General features: G+C 38.2%; 1 protein-coding gene across 1 annotated transcript in view; it reads left to right on the forward strand.

Annotated features, from left to right (window-relative positions):
- The first annotated feature begins 6821 nt into the window (after positions 1-6821).
- The window catches only part of LOC126301101 (chaplin-A-like), a 119700-nt gene continuing 105693 nt past the window's right edge, over positions 6822-20828 (forward strand). Inside the window, exons 1-4 of the mRNA XM_049991691.1 lie at positions 6822-6873; positions 8270-8306; positions 13872-14015; positions 14108-14213. Of these exons, the coding sequence (XP_049847648.1) occupies positions 6822-6873; positions 8270-8306; positions 13872-14015; positions 14108-14213 (339 nt within the window). The remainder of the gene's footprint in view (positions 6874-8269; positions 8307-13871; positions 14016-14107; positions 14214-20828) is intronic.

Here is a 20828-nt window from a genome sequence, read left to right on the forward strand (position 1 = left end):
TAAGAATGGAAGACCAATTTTACCAACACGTTTTTTATATTTTGCAGTGACTCATATTCATCTCTTGCAACTTGAAAATATATCTTTCCATGTTTTGGAACAAAGGTTAGGGCAACAAAATTACCTTCTGTGAGCATGTGGAGTCTGTCTCACATCCATTCTTCAAAGTGTAATGACAGAAGCGTTGCTTGGTAACCTGAGGTTGCAGAGTACAATGCTACAGGTTTCCATTTCTTTAATTTTTGTACAAATTCAATAGAGAGAGAGAGAGAGAGAGAGAGAGAGAGAGAGAGAGAGAGAGAGTTATTTTGGGCAACATTTATGCAAATTATGGAATTGAGTGTGAGAGAAATAAAATTTCTGCCCTTTTTGCAAATGGGCTTCACTCTTCCAGATTATTTTCTTAACGTACCTGTAGCTAAAGTCATGAAAGTTAAAATGTCTTGTGATAGAGAAAATAACCAATCACAAAAGAAACATTTGAAGAGCTCTTTTCAAAATATATAATTGAACATGAAACCATTACCAATTTGTCATAAGAAATGTTACAGATTAGTACAGTTGCACATAATACTTAAAATACTTACATATTTAAATCTGTGGTTAAATTTTCTCAATAAATTAATGACTGAATGCTTTGAGAAAGTGTGATCAATTAACAATGTACTTGTGCACCTACATGCAGCCATTAAAGCTCTATTGGATGTGTAACATCATAAAATTACTTAAGCAACATTGCTGGGTCACCTACTTGCCAGAGAATATTAACTATGTAATATATTACATGTATTATAAACCACTAGACAAAATGAAAGTCAGCAGCAAAAGCTTTCAGATGCATACGATCTTGGATGCTCACCTCTTAAGCACTGACTTGCGTGCATTTGCTCATTTAAATGTGGAATTTGCTTTAAGTTTGATGTAGCTTGTTCAATGCAAAGCAAACATAAATGTAAGGAATAAAAACAGTAAAACTAATAATTAACAGTATCATCCAGTTCCTGGCCTAGGTAAGCAAAGTGTTCCAACAAGATACTTGATCACATTCCAACACATATCATCTGTCACATTTGCCAAAATATAATTTCACTTCCCATTGCTGTGCTTGTGTATGATCTAGCACAATGTTGACACTGTGAAGTGCACTTCCATAAACATACACACGCGAGACAGATGGTTCAATTACTTCTCGGGATTTACGATATTATGCAGGTTATCGTTGTATGATGTGTGTTTTGAATGGGAGTCCTAGTGCACTGTATATCCTTTGGATGCACCTACAGTTATTTACAAGCTGTTTGACCAACAGACTAATTGTTCGAGAAACAGTGAGAAGGGTGGTGGTGGTGGTGGTGGTGGTGGTGGTGAGCTGCAGTCTTCTGATAGACCATCATAGCAACAATAGTTAGGGACACAGAGCAGTGGAAGGTGTGATGGGAGGCCTTTGAACACAAGTGAGACCCTAGTTACTAGTAACAAATAAACATAAATAAATAAATGAATACACCTTTGGTTGTTATTACCCATGCCCTCGGCCCATCTCAATCATTGATGTCTGCTTGACTGTGATATTCTTGTGTTTCTGATTGTGAAAGGATGTCTGTAACTGAGGTATTGTCAAAAGTGTTTGTCTTATATGTTAGAAATGCCAAATTAATCCAATGTTGATTTCTCTCTCGTCATGCTGATAATGGTGAAAGTGGTAAAGGAACTTTCCTTCGACCACATGGACTGTCCTCCAGTGTAAGCATTATGCAGATAATTTGACTTTCCATCTGTTCATATCGCATATCTGGCAGATTCATGAATTTCTAGGTATCCTGTGTTGCTGTTGATGTTGTTGTTGTTGTTGTTATTGTTGTTATCTTCAGTCCTGAGACGGGTTTGATGCAGCTCTCCATGCTATTCTCTGCTGTGCAAGCTTCATCTCCCAGTACCTACTGCAGCCTACATCGTTCTGAATCTGCTTAGTGTATTCATCTCTTGGTCTCCCTCTCTGATTTTTACCCCCCACACTGCCCTCCAATACAAAAATTGGTGATCCCTTGATGCCTCTGAACATGTCAAACTAACCAATCCCTTCTTCTAGTCAAGTTGTGCCACAAAGTTAATCTTATCCCCAATCCTATTCAATACCTCCTTGTTAGTTATGTCATCTACCCACCTAAACTTTAGCGTTCTTCTGTAGCACCACATTTCAGAAGCTTCTATTCTCTTCTTGTCCGAACTAGTTACTGTCCATGTTTCACTTCCATACATGGCTACACTCCATACAAATACTTTCAGAAATGACTTCCTGACATTTAAATATTTACTCGATGTTACCAAATTTTTCTTCTTCAGAAATGCTTTTCCTTGCCTTTGCCAATCTACATTTTATATCCTCTCTACTTGGACCATCATGAGTTATTTTGCTCCCCAAATAGCAAAACTCCTTTACTACTTGAAGTGTCTCATTTCCTAATCTAATTCCCTCAGCATCACCCAACTTAATTAGACTACATTCCATTATCCTTGTTTTGCTTTTGTTGATGTCCATCATATACCCTCCTTTAATGACACTGCCCATTCTTGTGTTCATATGGCAACTATTCAGTGGTAGTAATATGTATTTTTAAAGCTATACAAATTCACCTCAAGGGCGACTATGGGAATGGAAGTTGCCTTAGTACTGGGAACTTTGGATTAAATATCAACCATGTGATGGATGAATCTTTGGAATGTCAGAAGTCTAACCCTAAACTTGATATCTGGATCCAGTAAATGAATGGTGTTCGGGACAAACAAACAAACAGCCGGACACACATCACCTAAAGTGTCTGCTGTAGCTACACTATGGGATCAAAACTATCTAGAGACCCCCAAAAAACATATGTTTTTCATATTAGGTGCATTGTGCTGTCACTTACTGCTAGGTACTCGATATCAGCAACCTCAGTAGTCATTAGAGATTGTGAGAGAGCAGAATGGGGCTCTCTGTGGACTTTAAGTGTGGTCAGATAATTGGATGTCACTTGTCGTACGTCTGTATGCAAAATTTCCACACACCTAGACTTCCCTAGATCCACTCTTTCAGTTGTGATAGTGACATGGAAATGTGAAGGGACATGTGCAGCACAAATGTGTACAGGCTGGCCTCACCTGTTTACTGAGAGGGACTGCAGACATTTGGAGAGGGTTGTGAAGTGTAACAGGCAGACAGCTATCCAGACGATCACACAGGAATTCCAAACTGCAGCAGGATCCACTGCAAGTACTATGCAGTTAGGTGAAATGTGACAAAACTTGGATTTCATGGTTGAGTGCAGCTCATAAGCCACACATCACATCAGTAAATGCTAAATGCTGCCGCACTTGGTGTAAGGAGCATAAACATTGGACAACTGAACAGTGGAAAAATGTTGTACAGAGTCACAAATCATGGTATACAATGTGGCGATCTGATGGCAGGGTGTAGGTATGGCAAATGCCTGGTGAACATCATCTGCTAGCGTGTCTAGTGCCAACAGTAAAATTTATAAATCCTGGTATTATGGTGTGGTTGTGTTTTTCATGGAGGGGGTTTGCCCCCTTTGTTGTTTTTCATGCCACTTCCACAGCACAGGCCCACATTGGTGTTTCAAGAACTTTCTTGCTTCCCACCATTGAAAAGAAATTGGGGTATGGACATGCATCTTTGAACACAATTGAGCACGTGTTCATATTGCATAGCCTGTGGCAGAGTGTTTACATGACAATAACATCCCTTTAATGGACGTGCTTGCACAGTCCTGACCTGAATCCTATAGAAAACCTATGGGACGTTTTGGAACGCCAACTCCATGCCAGGCCTCACCAACTGACATAGATACATCTTCTGAGTGCAGCAGTCCACAAAGAATGGGCTGCCATTCCCCAAGGAAACTCCCAGTAAGTGACTGACGATATGCGTGCGAGAGGGAAAGCTATCATCGAGGCTACGGGTGGGTCAACACCATATTGAATTCCATCATTACTAATGGAGGGTGCCATGAACATGTCATTTTCAGCCAGGTGTCCAGATGCTTCTACTGACATAGTGTATTTCTATTCTTCTTCCTTTTGCTTAAGAATTCAAGATGGGATACATGCATATTAAATAGTTCATCCCTGGACCAAATTCAAACTAACAACCTCTGTCTTTTCACCTTAGTTCCCTCTGCAATAAGAGGTCAACCAGACAAACTTTTTCCCTTTATCTATATATCTTTCAAAGACATTAGACTTCGACATGTCTGCTATGGCCACTGGCATTCAGCAACTGCACAGTACAGTTATCAATTATTTGTTCAAATTTGACTAAGTTTGTTAAGAACTAGCAAACAAATTTTTGTTTGGGGAAAAACACAGGTATGCACAGATGAGCATAATCTCAAGGTAACATCATACATGCAATATGTGGGATTCGAATCTATGACCCCTAAAATGTCTCACCCTACACCTCCACAGGCTGGAGCTGCGTAGGTTTATGTTGAGACTTAGTTATACATCTGTCGCCACTGCCACACCTGATGGCAAAATGTATACTTCCTCCCCAGGCATCAGCACAACACCAAGAGGAAATAATGTCAGGAGCAGTCAGTTGTGATAGGTCACCAGAAGCATTCAACATTCTGATTGAAGGAGACAAGTTTTTGACTGGAGATGAATATAGGACGTATGGCATGCCATTCACTACTGTAAAGAGATGTTGGAACAGTTATGTTGAAAGAGGCATATTGGCAGAATTCCTGGTTTGAGCAGGAAGAGACTGAGCACACAGCAGGACAACACAGAGGTTGCATGTAAGAGCTAACAACTCCCTCTCCTAGATATGAAGCAGTTGTAGTGAGTGACCAACTTGCCAGTTCTGATGAGACAGTTCACTGAAGGCTGAGGAAAGCTGTACAGCATGTACTAATATCCACTATGATACAGGAACTGAGTGAGGAAAATGTGTTGTGCTGAGTGGCAGTCACAGAGCTCAACCTGAACGAGGTGTGGGAAAATGTACTTTTGACTGATACGGTGTTTTACAATGGTCCAAGAGTAGTTTAATGGCCCTGAGGGTTGAGACATCATGAAGAAAAAGGGGTGATAACATGCAGTACTAGCAGATAGTCAGTTTCCTGGAGGGATTGGATTTCTGTGAGAGGAGCAGGAATGCTTCCTCAATAGCAGGCAGTATGCCAACATTTTGAAGAAAGTAGTACTGCCTGTAGTGTGAATGCTATATTGATGGGAAGAATTAATGCTACAGAAAGTACATTCACTTGTGTACAAGTCTACTTCATTAAACAGCAGCTGTCCGACATGGACATAAATGTAATGGACTGGCTGTGACTGACTGCTTACATGAATGCAATGTAAAATGTGTGTTTGGAGGTAGCAGGAACTCTGTCAGAGAACTGGCTGTGAAATGAACCATTTATAGCTGATGCTCTTTGGTGCTGCTTTATTGAAGCTGTGGAGGGAATTGGCTCTTCTGACATTTATGGCCAGTGCTTCACAGATTCAGTGTCAGAGTACATGACTGAAGTTAGAAATAATGGGGTATTCTGAATAAAAAATAAAGCCCTAAAAATAATTTACTTTCTTTGTTCTGCTGCTCAGTTTCCTGTTAGTGAGAGCTAGCACAAAAACCCTTGGCAATGAAAAATACTGAACATGAGGTAAGAAAACTTGAGCTAGTTCTATTTAACATTCTTCTTGAAACTGAAATAAATTTCTTGCAATTTTATGTTTTGAATAGTACATCCTCTTCACTTGCTCCCTGCCTATATACATAAGACAAATAAATCCAGATTTCCATTTTTAAGGCTATTTCACATTACATCAAAATCATCTCTCAGTTCCCTTTCATTGCCACCCATTGGACTCGACTAGAAATGTGCAAAATATACCTTCTAATATTATATTCTCTCTCTCTCTCTCTCTCTCTCTCTCTCTCTCTCTCTCTCTCTCTATATATATATATATATATATATATATATATATATATATATATATATATATATATATATATCCCTCAAATGGCAATGTCTCTGATGACCATATAAGAAAACAGGACATTGTGATAATTTGTAGTTTCTAATCATGTTTAAATATTGAAATTTCTCTGTGTGCTGCATTTGTATGATGGAGCACACATGTGCTCTCATGGTTCACGTAGAATAAGAAACAATATGGCATTTTGTTTGTGTTGAGACAAGCAACAAACATATTTTGTCCAAAGCTGGACTACAGCATTAATCTGTTTCCAGACATCATTCTACCTATAATGGAGAAAAATTGCAACTGCAGACTCTGCATTATGTAATACCTACCATCCATCCTTCACACCATGTTGTGAATGCCATTGGGACCCTAATTTGCAATGACCTCTTTATTGAACATGTTCACATTAGTCACATTGTGTTTCTGCTATCATAATGTCAGCTTCTATCTCAGACAGCAATGACTACAGAGATACACCTGGCCAAAATACAAAGAAGCTTAAAAATTGTCCACAGCCACTGCTCTGACAGTTACCCAATTAAATGCTCGACTGCACCAAAAATGGAGTACAGATGAATTGTCTGTAGTTCTATCAAACTGTACCCTTATTGATTATTTTAAAGCCTTAAGTTTCAACATTTCCTTTCCTCTCCATGTGATGTAAGACTCACCATTTGCCTGTCACAGAATCCAAATTGACATTGCAGTTGGATTTAGTATAAATGTTTTATTAGATTCTTGCAAAAGTTGTAACAGCAGTACCTGTAAGGATTGCCACACTTATGCATGATAGTTTTGCTGGTTACGCTGCACATCGAAATTGAAATATGGTTCCTTTAGTTGCTGGATATAAAAGTTTGGATGTGTTGGAACTCCCATGTGAGTATGTTGTTTCTTCACTCAGTCACTGTTCCTCTCTGCAGTGTTGCTATGGATATGTGTTAAGCTGTCATAGTATTTTTGCTTTATATGTCACTGATACCAATGTTACGCAGTCCACTTCAAGACAGCTAGACTACCTTCTTTGTAAATTAGACATACATTTCTGCATAGAACCTTAACACTTTCCACAGTGTGAAGTGGCTTCCGCCAATTTGTTCACTATGAAACACACCAGCCTCACTTGTTCTGTGTGTACAGCTACAATTCAGTGAGGCTCATACACTGTTGCCAGTAGTGTCAGACACATTTTTTACAGGACACTGCCAGTGATAGCTATTTGGATGTCTACAGTGCCATATTTCAATCAAGTTTGCAGTCTGCTGTAGCGATGTGAACTGCAGTAGTTATTGACTGCAGTTTTGGGCTAACTGACCATGTGCTAATCAACACACATTATGTAGATTCACATAGAGAGAAAATGGCTATCCAAGACCTAACCAACAATGTACCTTGAACAACCTACCTGCATAAGTAAGAAGCTGCCCAAGAGGGTTGCATGACTGAATAAAATTGAAAACGTGCTTGCTGGCCCTGCATCTTAAGTATCCGTGGGCACATCTTCAACATGTTAAATTTCCTTGATCTAACCTCCGGTGCAGCTATTACTGTGTTGGATTCCAAGATATGGACTCTGATGATGAATTATTCTAACGCAGCAATGTTGTGGGACAGTCTAGTACACCCGTAAATTGACAAATCTCATAAAATCATAGTGTATTGTTGAGGCCAGTGTCCTCCAGTTTTGTAGGTATACAGTCATTACAACAGTTGCAAGAAATTCAAAGTGCTTCAGTCAGCATTCCCACTGGTTGTGTGACCTCTACAGCATCCTATCAACATCACACTGCCAATACACAAGAAAGTGAGTCACCAATGAATTTAAAGTTGTAAGCTGCCACAACTTTGCTATACTACATGGCATATGATTCCGGATTTCTGCCACATTTAACTACAAACTACAATGGCTCAACATTTTGGGATCTGTTTGTGATCAGTAACCTGTAAACTTATAGAACACTGTTAGTATTATACATGACATAATTTCTCCTACCCCCTAACTGAGACAGTCTGTAATTTTATGTTTAAAAAAATTGGTGTTTCTTCACTTGGATCATTATTCACTTTTTGTCAATCTCACTTTAATAAAATTCCACATCCACCTACTTGTCACTGCACCTGATTCCTATCTCCATCATTTCAGTTTAGCAACTTATTAAAACTGAGGTGAGCATGTGCAGTGAGATGACATAGGACTGCCATGTTTCAAGGTGTTTGACTTACACTCAAATTCAGTTGATGTAAAGTTATTCATCTTTGTAAATTTTTTTTGCAGGGTCCGCAGAAGTTACCGATGGCACAGCTATTGGCAGGTGAGTTTTTAGCTTTCTTCAGTAGCATTATTACACTTTAAATTTGCAACTTCAATATTTTCTTATGTGGTAAATTATTTTTCATCATTTCCTTTGACATTAATTCTTCATTGATGATGTGCTACAGTATTTCAGTAAAACAGTTTTTTAAAATTGTATACTTTGACTTAACACTGGATGTTAATTATGTAGTACATACATCATACTGAAAATTGGCAGTGTTATCGTAAATACAAATGATTGGTTACAAATGTGTAGATGCTTTTAAAATGTGTAATGTGGTAGATTGTGAAGGAAATGTGGTCAAAGGGAAAGAAGACAAATTTTTAAGTACCAAATTAACATTTAAAAGTACTCCACTTTAAAGATCAGCAAACATTACAAATTAGCACAATATGTAAGTAGTAATATTTAATTCACAATTCCTTTATTCCATTAACATGGCACATATTGAAATTGTCACCTTGAGATAAATATATTTAAGTATACAACTATCACTCTTCATAGTTGAGCTTCTTAGAAAAACTTGCCTACGTTATTGGGAACTGGAACAAGTTAACCACATTCATGCGAAATGACAGAATGACAATATGAAAATCGAATAGCTACTGCGAACTAAAATACAAAATGACAATTTATAAATAAACCAATAGCAACCAGAATACCAACATGCAAAAAACCCTAGCTACTTGAGCTCCAACCTAATATTTTTAATTTTTTGTGGCTAGGTTTCATAGGGAAAATAAATTTACTTTTAAACGAATTTTTGCCACTTGCCATTGAAACCACTTATTGTAAGCACCATTGTTCTCATTTAGCCCATTTAGCCATTTTAAATTAAAATCTATTAATGCTTTGTGTCAACATAATATTCATAGGTTGACTATTAATCTAAAAGAATGTGTCCACATTAGGTGAGAATTAGGTAATGTACTCCATAAAAATTGTGAAAAAGCAGACTGTATCCTTTGGGTTCTAGGCATATCAACTTGTCTTAGATCACATGTAATGTCACTAACAACAAAAAGCACAAAGATGGGAAAGGCTGACTAAAGGCATGCATTGTTTGCTCACTGTTACCATTATTGGTATCAGCTGCTTAAAGATGTCTCTCATTTGTGCTCCTAACATCTAATGTACCAGCATCACAAAATGTTGATAGGTTCTTTCACTAAGATATGTACAAAAGAAATGAAACTAGTGACAAGGCTGAGGATATATCTATTGGTAGGACATTACATAGAATTACATAGAACATTGTAGAAGTAACTTAAGATGTTTTCCAAAGAAGTGTGTTGGGCCCTTGGTGTTGATGTTGTGTATTAATAATGTTGCAGATATAATTGTTCTTATTTTTTTGGTTTTTTGTTTTTGCCTTTGGGACATCTAATGACCACATGTTAATTTCAATGCTTACTCCTTTGTTCCTCTTTCTTCTTCTTCCAGGTTTCTTTCATCTTCTCACTACCTATCCTTTTTCTCTTCTCAGACCATTATGACCCTGCCCTCTTCTTCCTCCTGCCTTGGAATCCTTCCATTTGCAAAACTTGCTTCTTGAAAATCTGCCTTTCTACTGCACACGTTTCTTGTATTCCTTTTGAAATCTTTCGTAACTTCTTGTATCGATGCTATTGTTGACACTTTGACCCAAAGATACTTAACAATCTGTTTGGTTAACCTGTTGCTGTTCATTCTTCAAAAATGGCCAAAAAATAGCAGTCAACTCTCCTGTAGCAATTCAGTTGTGTTTCCTATGTTGCAGTATACTACTTCTTTACTCCTTAATATCTATACCTCTGGATTTCTTAGCAAACTGAGTGTTTTTCAAGTGATTCATCATTCTAGGACATAAAGTTTGTATAATTAGTAATTCAACAGAAAACATTAACCTTCATAGACTTTTTTCTCCATTTTTGTTAATCCAAATGCATTCTTCAGTGCTCTATTCATTTCTTTGGATAATTCTTCCATTTTCCTGATTTAGCTGTTTTCATTTCTTCTGAAAAATGTTTTACTGTCTCTTTTGTGTTGTTAAGCCTGTCTGTGCCACATTCAATGAATGTTTTCTGTATCTTTTTGTTTTTATTAGGGAGAAGATTCAGGTCAATTTTCGTTAGATAATGATCAGCTTTAATTTCCCATTTTCTTGTTACTATCAAATTTTTTAGTACAAGTTGACATTTACTTCAACTGAATTGTTCTACTAAGATTAATTATTCTTGACCTTCTTCTGGTTGGTTCCTTTATGGGCTAGATATTCTCTTAATATTCTCCACCATTATCACATTACGTGCTTTTGGAATTTTTTATATTGTATTTTCCAAAAGTTCCCAGAGTGCTTTTACTTCACTCATAGTTTTCTTATTGTCATCATTAATTGGAACTTGGCAATTAACAATGGTATCCTGTTTATTTTTCATGTCACTGTGTTAATCAGTTTGAATTGTCACATAATCTTCTAAATTTTTCTTTATATGGAAAACAGTACCAGGTAGTCCTATTTTTTCATAATTTTTAATCCTTTTTTAACCCTAAAATGCCTGTAGTTTTTAAATTCTGTAACATTTTTGACTAAAATACATATTTCTTGTACTGCCAAAAAAAAAATATATGTTACGTTTATGTAGTTGCATTGTCTGAGGTGCCTTGCCCCTTGCCACTGGTGGCGTGGGTCTGTTAGTGAGCTACGCTATCTGTAGTTCTGAATATCATTGTTCACATAGAACTAATAGAGATGCAAAAACAAACCTGAGACAGAACTGAGCAGCACTGAATGCAAGTTCGAAAGAGAAGAGTAAGATCAGCATTATGTTGCTAACAGCAAGTACTATTAATGAATGGAACAGGTTTGTTTCCCAGCAATACATAGCAGGTATAATTTATATTTGCAGTGTTGTGCTGATGAATTCAGTACATCTGAAATACTATGAAATTTTCACCTAGATCTATTTATTATTTGACTAGTTCTTTGAAACCTTCACCAGAAATAGCCTTAGGATGACTTGTGTCTTTGGCTCACATTGCAGCACACTTCCATGTTAGAGTTGTTTATTATATCCAGTATCCCTGAAAGAGCTGTGACAGTGTGGGTTTCCTTACAGATGGGTTGCTTTAAAGAAGTGTTTCCTGAAACACCATAAAGCAAAAGCAGTACATGCGCAATATGTACAGACTAGACATGTTGTTTCTATACACAACCAATCAAAATTAATTCTACACTTCACTGATAAGAAACACCCTACTCCCCCCCCCCCAACACTAGATCGCGTGTTCAATGTGTATGCACTGGTTTGTGCCTTACTCCTCACTGAATTGGCTATCTCAAGCTGCAAGATTACTCAGCCATAAATGAGAAGACATTGCTGGATGTACCCAAGAACTATACACAAGTTGAAAGCCTTTGGACTGAAACATTATCTAGATCTATTGAATGAAATTTCTGGCTTCTACTTGAATAGGGCAATGAACAATTGAATAGTGGCAAATGAAAATTTCTTCAGTATTGAAATTCAAACAGTGTTTTCTCATTTTACACATTTGTCCTCCCCTCCCTCCCCTCCCCTCCCTCCCCTCCCCTCCCTCCCTCCCCTCCCTCCCCTCCCTCCCCTCCCTCCCCTCCCTCCCTGTACAAGAGCGACAGTTACAATGTTTCCAAGGCTCCTCTTCTATGTCTCAGAAAGTGTACCAGTTTTTAAAATAACTGCACTTTGGAAACCTATACAACTGCAGGGCAGTGTGGTGACCCACAGAACACCTATTCCCACAGCTGAGCATATAGTTTATCACGCAATGCTGCTGTGACAATGCATATTTTCTCCTGACGTAACTCACCATAAACAAAATGGAAATAAATCTAATAAATCAAATGAACGATATTCGTATGCATCGCAAGTTGTTTTGTGTTACTTTATTCATACTGTATTAGTGACATATTTTTTAAAAATGTCAGTCTTTGTTAAGAGACATCGGTATGTTCATCACTCCTTCAAAGTGGTTTATGTAAGCGTGGTCCATGAAAGTTGTTCCAATGGACACTGTCAAAAAATTTTCTTTTTACACACACCATGTATGTGGCTTTCTATTTCTTAGTAATTCCTTCTAAGATTAGCAGAAGGCTCAATATGGCACTGTGTATGTTAAAAGATGCACATATGCCAGTTGTTGCAGCTATAATTTCAAAATAGTAGAAGAAGCATTTCACTAGAGCAGTAAGTAAGGTTATTAAAAGATGCTTTCCTCTCTCTGTGTGTGTATAGCTGCAGCTGCTGAAAGACGGCGGCAGCTCGAGCAAGAGGACAAGGCTGGAGACGCCAAGCACTCAGTGGGTGAGTAGCAGTGAGAGCCCACAAGGGGAGGCTTGTGAATCAAATGTATCAGGTCACATATTAGTGAACATTAAGATGGTGTGTGCGTCCACCCGTCTCCTTTATAGTGGCATGAACTGTTCTGTTAACACCCAAACCTCTGTGAAGGAATGGCAGCCCATTCTTCCTTGAGAGCCGAACCCAAAGAAGGTAAAGATGTAGGACATTGGGTTTGGAGTGAAGTCACCATTATAACTTGTCCCTAAGATGATCCATTGCTTTCTGGTTGGAACATTGGTGGGCAAGCTCAATGCAGGAATATAACTGTCCACAAAATTTTGCCTCACGATGCTAGTTCATCACAGGGGGCATTGTTGAGCTGATTCAGTCAGTCATTGTGCCTGAACTCTTCCTCTGCTGTAGACAGTAAACTGCTGTCAAATACACATTTTCTAAAGTGTGATAAGGAGGGAACAAGTTAAGAGGAGCAATTGCATACTGTCACACTGCCTTCTTTGCACATCATTGTTGGCACTAATGATGATGGCACGTAAAGTTAACAGTGTTCAGCTAACACAACTCCTTCCATTACATTGGCATAGAGTACAGAATGATTTGTCACTTCGCTCCTAATCCCTTGCTTCCAAATGTCCACTGTGTAGTGGATATTGCTCATTACACGACATTCAGCATTGCTTAATGTTGAGACCAGGAATGTGTGGCTTTCAGAATCAGCCCAGCTTTTGTAACCAGGACTACTGAGTGAGAGTGAAACATAACATAGTCTGGGGAGTATTGATGATACAGAAAAAATACACACTGAGATGAAATCTAAAGTAAATATAATTTCTTATTAAACACACAGCTTATCTGTGTATTTGCAATTGATAAAGTACATACAGTGTCACTTCTTGGTCTCTTGGTTTATCTCTGGTGCCAGGCCCTTTACTCATAAATTATTCCCCATTAAGACTTTCACTACAGTCTGTTCAAGGACCAGTCTGTTTGTCTTCCTGCCTCACCTCCCTACAGGGAGCCCAGTAAGGAACTGCCTTGCCCCATCTGCCACCCACACTCATAGTAACACATCCAACCTATTGTGGATGATCCATGCCCAGGTAGCCATAACATTAGAACTTCATTGCAACACAGAAGTCACATGATAGCGTTGGGTAAGTGAACCAGCTTCCTATTGCAAGCAACATAAAAATAGTCCTGATGTGATGTAAGGTTGAAATTAGTATGAGAATCATTCTTCAAGGAGCAAGTTGAGCACTGCAAGTTGTACTGGTGATGTCCTAGAGTCCAATGTTGTTGTTGTGCCCAGAGGAAATGTTGTGACTGTAACAGCAGCCAATGAAGGGGTGGTACAGGCAGAATTACAACAGAATGAAGAAATGAAGAGGTACAAGACAGAGACAAGATAAAACAAGTAATAATAAGGTAATGAATCAAAGAACATGCAAGAACAAAAATGTAGAGTCATCTGCAACTCAGAGGAAATGGAAACTGTTTTGGTCATGAAGCAAAACCATACAAAAAGTGTGCAGAAGCACTAGAACTCAGAGGTGAAGGCTACCCAATGGAACAGAAGACACTGGAAGTAAGTTCCCAGGGACAAAGCAGTAATGAAAAAAGCACAAGAAGAGAGATGTTCCCGAGTATCCAAGAGGAATAGAGTTTCATTGCAGCACAGGTTGTATGTGACAACACACAGCAAATGAAACAGCTCTCTAGTGAAGGCAAGGTAGAGATTATCCTGATCCACTTTAAGATTGTCCCTAATATGAGTACTATTCTTGAAGCTTCCAGTTCAGCACTCTGTAACAACTGACAATCATTGTTTTAGGCACATTTGGTGTATGTTGCACTGGAAATGACAATATTGTGGGCTGCATTCTTAGTAATATAATCATGGCACTCAGAAGTAGATAATTGATGTCAAGTTTAGGACTTCGGTTGGCTGGTGAGCCACTGCACAGTGACATATGAACACTGTGCAGTGGTGGTATACTGGAAAGTTGTCCAGTATCACATGGCCCCTGTACAGAAACTGTGCAGTGGCTGTCTGGGCAAGATTAACAGCACTGAGTTTCAGGCCTCTTAACATGCCAGCAACAGACAGCCCTGCATTGTGTGACAGAAGGCAGGATAATAAGGCACCACAGAGATGCTACACAACCCACATCCACATCATTCTTATTATGTCTCCTACTCCATACTGTCATTGTATCCATCAGTTTTTCATCCTACATCACCACTACAAATACAGCACCTTATCTCATCTACCATTCATTCTCCTGACTTCGTGTACCCAGCTGTAAATAAGGAAAAGAGGGTCGCATTGTATGTGTTACGATGTGGCAATTTTACTGCATGAACAGCAAAAATATAGTATGTTATAAACAATTTTGCTATTACTTTGTGTTGGGTAACCCTGAGAGAAATTTATGATAATTTGAATGATGAGTGAAATTATCTGCAAGTCACTAAGTGCTCTTAATGTCAAATACTGGCTAAATATAATTTTGGCGTATGCCTGCAGTTAGTGAGGCTGCATATACAGTCATACACACAGTTCCTAACTTTTACACATGCCACAGTGAGTTAATCCTGTAACATAAAGTTGTATGTTTTTGTAAGCATATTACTAAAGGATTTTACATATTAAAATTTTGTCAACTACTTAAATCGTTGACAGTAAAATTTTATTTGTCCCAGTCAGTCTTCAGATAGCCAGCCTGCAACTGAAATAAAGTTCTGGCTTTCTGGAACAAGGTTAGTAATTATCACTATTGTCCATAATTCAGTAGATTAGATGCTCAGTAATTTACTGATCAGTAGGCACTCTAATAAATTGAAATAATTGATTCTGTTCTTTATCCTGTAATGTTGAAACAATCTTTGTGTATCACTTGTTTGCTTTTTACTTATGCATTTAAGTATTTTTTTTATATTGACTCGAATTTTTTTCTGTCAATCATGTTCAGGTGTTCTCTCTCCTATTAATGAAGAGCGTGAAATTGAAGAGGGGACTCTAGAGACCAGTGGAACAAGGGTAAGTTTCACCACTGGCAGAAAGTTAATTTTGTGGCATGTAATTAACACCATCCTCCTTCCTGGACTCATTCCAGGGCGCTCACAACTTTCACCAGCTCAGGGCTTTGAGCAATTACAATACTTCCCACAGGTTACTGACTTAATTAATCAAGTAAACTCCTTTCTTCATATCCTATTCATCTCCATTCCATTCTAATTACATCTCCCATGCTGGTTTGTTTCCTGACCCCACAAACTCTTTAACCTCTATTGCACTGGTTACTGAAATGCTATCTCAAGTCTAAATTATCTGCTAAATGATCCAAAACATTTCTCAAAGACCAGTCACATACTGGCTATTAATTTACAACAAGCAACTCTCCTTAAAAATTAATGCTGTGTTGTGTGTGAGTGGTTATTAACCTGAATCTTAATGAGAGTTAAACTTCATCTTCATGTAATTGCATATTTCACAGTGATCACAGATGTAGGGGGAAGGCATATCACTGACCCAGAATGAGACAATATGGAATAAAAAGTATCAGGACTGGACCACGCAAAAATTGGGACTTTGAATGGATGCTGATAACCATGCAATTGAGTGCCTCCCTAACCAGATATCTTTATCATGGAATAAATCACTCAAATCATCACGTACTATGAAGGACAATAAAGCAACTATCATTATCCCACCTTGCAGAAATGCTGCATGAATCTGTACAAGATTTCATGTACAAGATGGGATGTTTCTAAAGTGATTAAAAGTTTAAATGCACCATTTCAACTAAAAAATGACTTTCTGGTGGTGACCATTGTTCATCAGTACTGTAGACATTAGACTGTGAGATCCATAATTTTACCAGAGTGATAGGTTACATCATAGTTGATACTCATTAAATACGACAAATGATCATCTTAGAAAATGGCACATACTGCTTACTGTTGTCTAACAAAGTGGGGGGGGGGGGGTGTAAGGTGTGAACTGACGACTCCAGAAATTATAGGGATAATTATACCAGTATCAGTGTGGCTTTAGACTATCTATGTATGCAGACAAAGCAAGCTCCTGGAAACTACTGAAATGTCTCAAGGTTGGTGGCTGCAAAAATGCATCCAGTTTGTCTTCAGAAAAGTGTATTTCATGACCTTCTGTGGACTTGATAAAGAAGGCATCAATAATCGTTAAAGAGACAGTTTTCCAAGGTCCTATTTTTATTAGAGGGAAAAATTAGATAAGTTCTAAGAAACCTTGGAAAAAATCTTCTCTTTGTCTCATTAGCTGATAGTAGAGGGAGCTGTGAAGGTCAAATACAGGTAAGGCTAAAAGTCTTAAATTTTATAGTCACTGTAATGTGTTAAATAACTTTGTCAAATCAGCAATTTCTCTTGATTTTTTTTTATCTGATGAGCCTAAATATCAAGCCCCTCTTGTCCTACGTTATAACTTGCTACTTTTCGCATATGCTGCAATTGCTCTCCTATTACTGTGCCATCCCCCCTTCCCCTCCCTCTCTCCCAAGAACCATGGACCTTGCCATTGCCTCAGCGATACAGATAGCCGTACCCTAGGTGCAACCACAATGGAGGGGTATCTGTTGAGAGGACTGACAAACATGTGGTTCCTGAAGAGGGGCAGCAGCCTTTTCAGTAGTTTCATGGTTAATAGTCTGGATGATTTTCAGATCTGGCCTTGCAACATTAATCAAAACAACCTTGCTGTGCTGGTACTGCGAATGGATGAAAGCAAGGGGAAACCACAGCTGTAATTTTTCCCAAGGGCATGCAGCTTTACTGTATGGTTAAATGATGATGGCGTCCTCTTGGGCAAAATATTCCAGAGGTAAAATAATCCCCCATTTGGATCTCCGGGCGGGGACTACTCAAGAGAATGATGTTTCAGGAAAAAGAAAACTGGCATTCTACGGATTGGAGTGTGGAATGTCAGATCTAGCAGATAGGTTAGAAAATCTAAAAAGGGAAATGGATAGATTGAAGTTCTATATAGTTGGGAATTAGTAATGATCGGTGTCAGGTGGAACAAGACTTTTGGTCAGGCGAATACAGAGTTATAAATTCAAAATCAACTACAGGTAATGCAGGAGTAGGTTTAATAATGAATTAAAAAAAATTAATAGTAATTTGTGACTGGAATTCGAGTGTAGGAAAAGGGAGAGAAGGAAACGTAGTAGGTGAATATGGATTGGGGCTAAGAAATGAAAGAGGGAGCCGTCTGGTAGAATTTTGTGCAGAGCACAACTTAATCATAGCTAACACTTGGTTCAAGAATCATAAAAGAAGGTTGTATACATGGAAGAAGCCTGGAGATACTAGAAGGTATCAGATAAATTATATCATGGTAAGACAGAGATTTAGGAACCAGTTTTTAAATTTTAAGACATTTCCAGGGGCAGATGTGGGCACTGACCACAATCTATTAGTTATGAGCTGTAGATTAAAACTGAAGAAACTGCAAATGTTGGGAATTTAAGGAGATGGGACCTGGATAATCTGACTAAACTTGAGGTCGTACAGAGTTTCAGGGAGAACATAAGGGAACAATTGACAGGAATGGGGGAAAGAAATACAGTAGAAGAAGAATGGGTAGCTTTGAGAGATGAAGTAGTGAAGGCAGCAGAGGATCAGATAGGTAAAAAGACAAGCGCTAGTATAAACACTTGGGTAACAGAAGAAATATTGAATTTAATTGATGATGGGGGAAAATATAAAAATGCAGTAAATGAAGCAGGCAAAAAGGAATACAAACGTCTCAAAAATGAGATAAACAGGAAGTGCAAAATGGCAAAGCAGGCATGGCTAGAGGACAAATGTATAGATGTAGAGGCTTATCTCACTAGGGGTAAGATAGATACTGCCTACAGGAAAATTAAAGAGACCTTTGGAGAAAATAGAACCACTTGTATGGGTATCAAGAGCTCAGATGGAATCCCAGTTCTAAGCAAGAAGGGAAAGAAGAAAGATGGAAGGAGTATGAAGAGGGTCTATAAAATGGTGATGTACTTGAAGACAATATTATGGAAATGGTAGAGGATGTAGATGAAGATGAAATAGGAGATACGATACTGCCTGAAGAGTTTGACAGAACACTGAAAGACCTGAATCGAAACAAGGCCCCCGGAGTAGACAACATTTCATAAGAACTACTGATGGCCTTCGGAGAGCCAGTCCTGACAGAATTCCACCATCTGGTGAGCAAGATTTATGAGACAGACGAAATACCCTCAGACTTCAAGAAGAATATAATAATTCCAATTCCTAAGAAAGCAGTTGCTGAGAGATGTGAAAATTACCAAACAATCAGTTTAATAAGTCACAGATGCAAAATACTAATGCAAATTCTTTACAGATGAATGGAAAAACTGGTAGAAGCTGACCTTGATGAAGATCAGTTTAGATTCCCTAGAAACGTTGGAACACTTGAGTCAATACTGACCCTATGACTTATCTTAGAGGAAAGAATAAGGAAAGGCAAACATAGGTTTCTAGCATTTGTAGACTTGGAGAAAGCTTTTGACAATTTTGAGTGGAATACTCTTTCAAATTCTGAAAGTGGCAGAGGTAAAATACAGTGCGTGAAACACTATTTACAATTTGAACAGGAACCAGATATCAATTATAATAGTTGAGGGTCATGAAAGTGGAGCAGTGGTTGGGAAGGTGTGTGAGAGGATTGTATCCTGTCCTCGATGTTATTTAATCTGTTTATTGAGCAAGCATTAATGGAAACAAAAGAAAAGTTGGGAATAGGTATTAAAATCCTTGGAGAAGAAATAAAAACTTCGAGGTTCACCGATGACATTGTAATTTGGTCAGACAGCAAAGGACTTGGAAGAGCAGTTGAATGGAATGGACAGTGTCTTGAAAGGAGGATATAAGATAAACATCAACAAAAGCAAAATGAGGATAAGGGAATGTAGTCGAATGAAGTCGGGTGATGCTGAGGGAATTAGATTAGGAAATGAGACACTTAAAGTACTAAAGGAGTTTTGCTGTTTGGGGAGCAAAATAACTGATTATGGTTGATGTAGAGGGGATAGAAAATGTAGACTGGCAATGGCAAGGAAAGCGTTTCTGAAGAAGAGAAGTTTGTTAACATCGAGTATTGATTTAAGTGTCTGGAAGTTGTTTCTGAAAGTATTTGTATGAAGCGTAGCCATGTATGGAAGTGAAACATGGACGATAACTAGTTTAGATAAGAATAGAATAGAAGCTTTCGAAATGTGGTGCTACAGAAGAATGCTGAAGATTAGATGGGTAGATCATACAACTAATGAGGAGGTATTGAATAGGATTGGGGAGAAGAGAAGTTTATGGCACAACTTGACTAGAAGAAGGGATCGGTTGGTAGGACATGTTCTGAGGCATCAAGGGATCACCAATTTGGTATTGGAGGGCTGCATGGAGGGTAAAAATTGTAGAGGGAGACCAAGAGATGAATACACAAAACACATACCGAAGGATGTAAGTTTCAGTAGGTACTAGGGAGATGAAGTAGCTTGCACAGGATAGAGTTGCATGGAGAGCTTCATCAAACCAGTCTCAGGACTGAAGACCACAGCAACAACATACTGTGCCCACAATGTTCCTTCTATGTAATTCCAAAATTGCACCCTCTTTGGCTTAGAGAATGTTTCTTCCTTCTTGGTCTATATCTACGTCTACACCCATACTCTGCAAGCCACCTGACGGTGTGTAGTGGAGGGAAGGTTTTGGCTGAATCTGCATGCTGCTTCATTCCAGTATGGCGCAGTACTGTCGTGGGAAAAATTTGTCACATATTAATCTGCAAAATTTCGTCTCAACTATAATCTTATTACTTTTGTCACTATTTGACTTTCTCAAATATGCATATAACATCTTGGGTCTGAAACAGGTTATTTGAAATACAAAGAAAACCGTATAGCACAGGTGCTGAATCTTGATAGTCACATTAAAAAGATACACACACTCATAGCTTTTGGCCAGTAAGGCCTTTGTCATATATTGTTATATTCCACCTGGATTTTCCATTGTTTAACAAAGAAAACAATGATTGACAAACAAAAAAAGGAACATTTGTATGAAGATCATGGATAACTTTTATTTTTTTCCCTGTGAATAGACCATTTCAGGACCATGTTTCAGTTTCAGCTAAATTTGAAATATTTTCTGTATTACAGTG

The sequence above is a fragment of the Schistocerca gregaria genome, unplaced genomic scaffold, assembly GCF_023897955.1.
Source record: "Schistocerca gregaria isolate iqSchGreg1 unplaced genomic scaffold, iqSchGreg1.2 ptg000008l, whole genome shotgun sequence".
Lineage (NCBI taxonomy): Eukaryota > Metazoa > Arthropoda > Insecta > Orthoptera > Acrididae > Schistocerca > Schistocerca gregaria.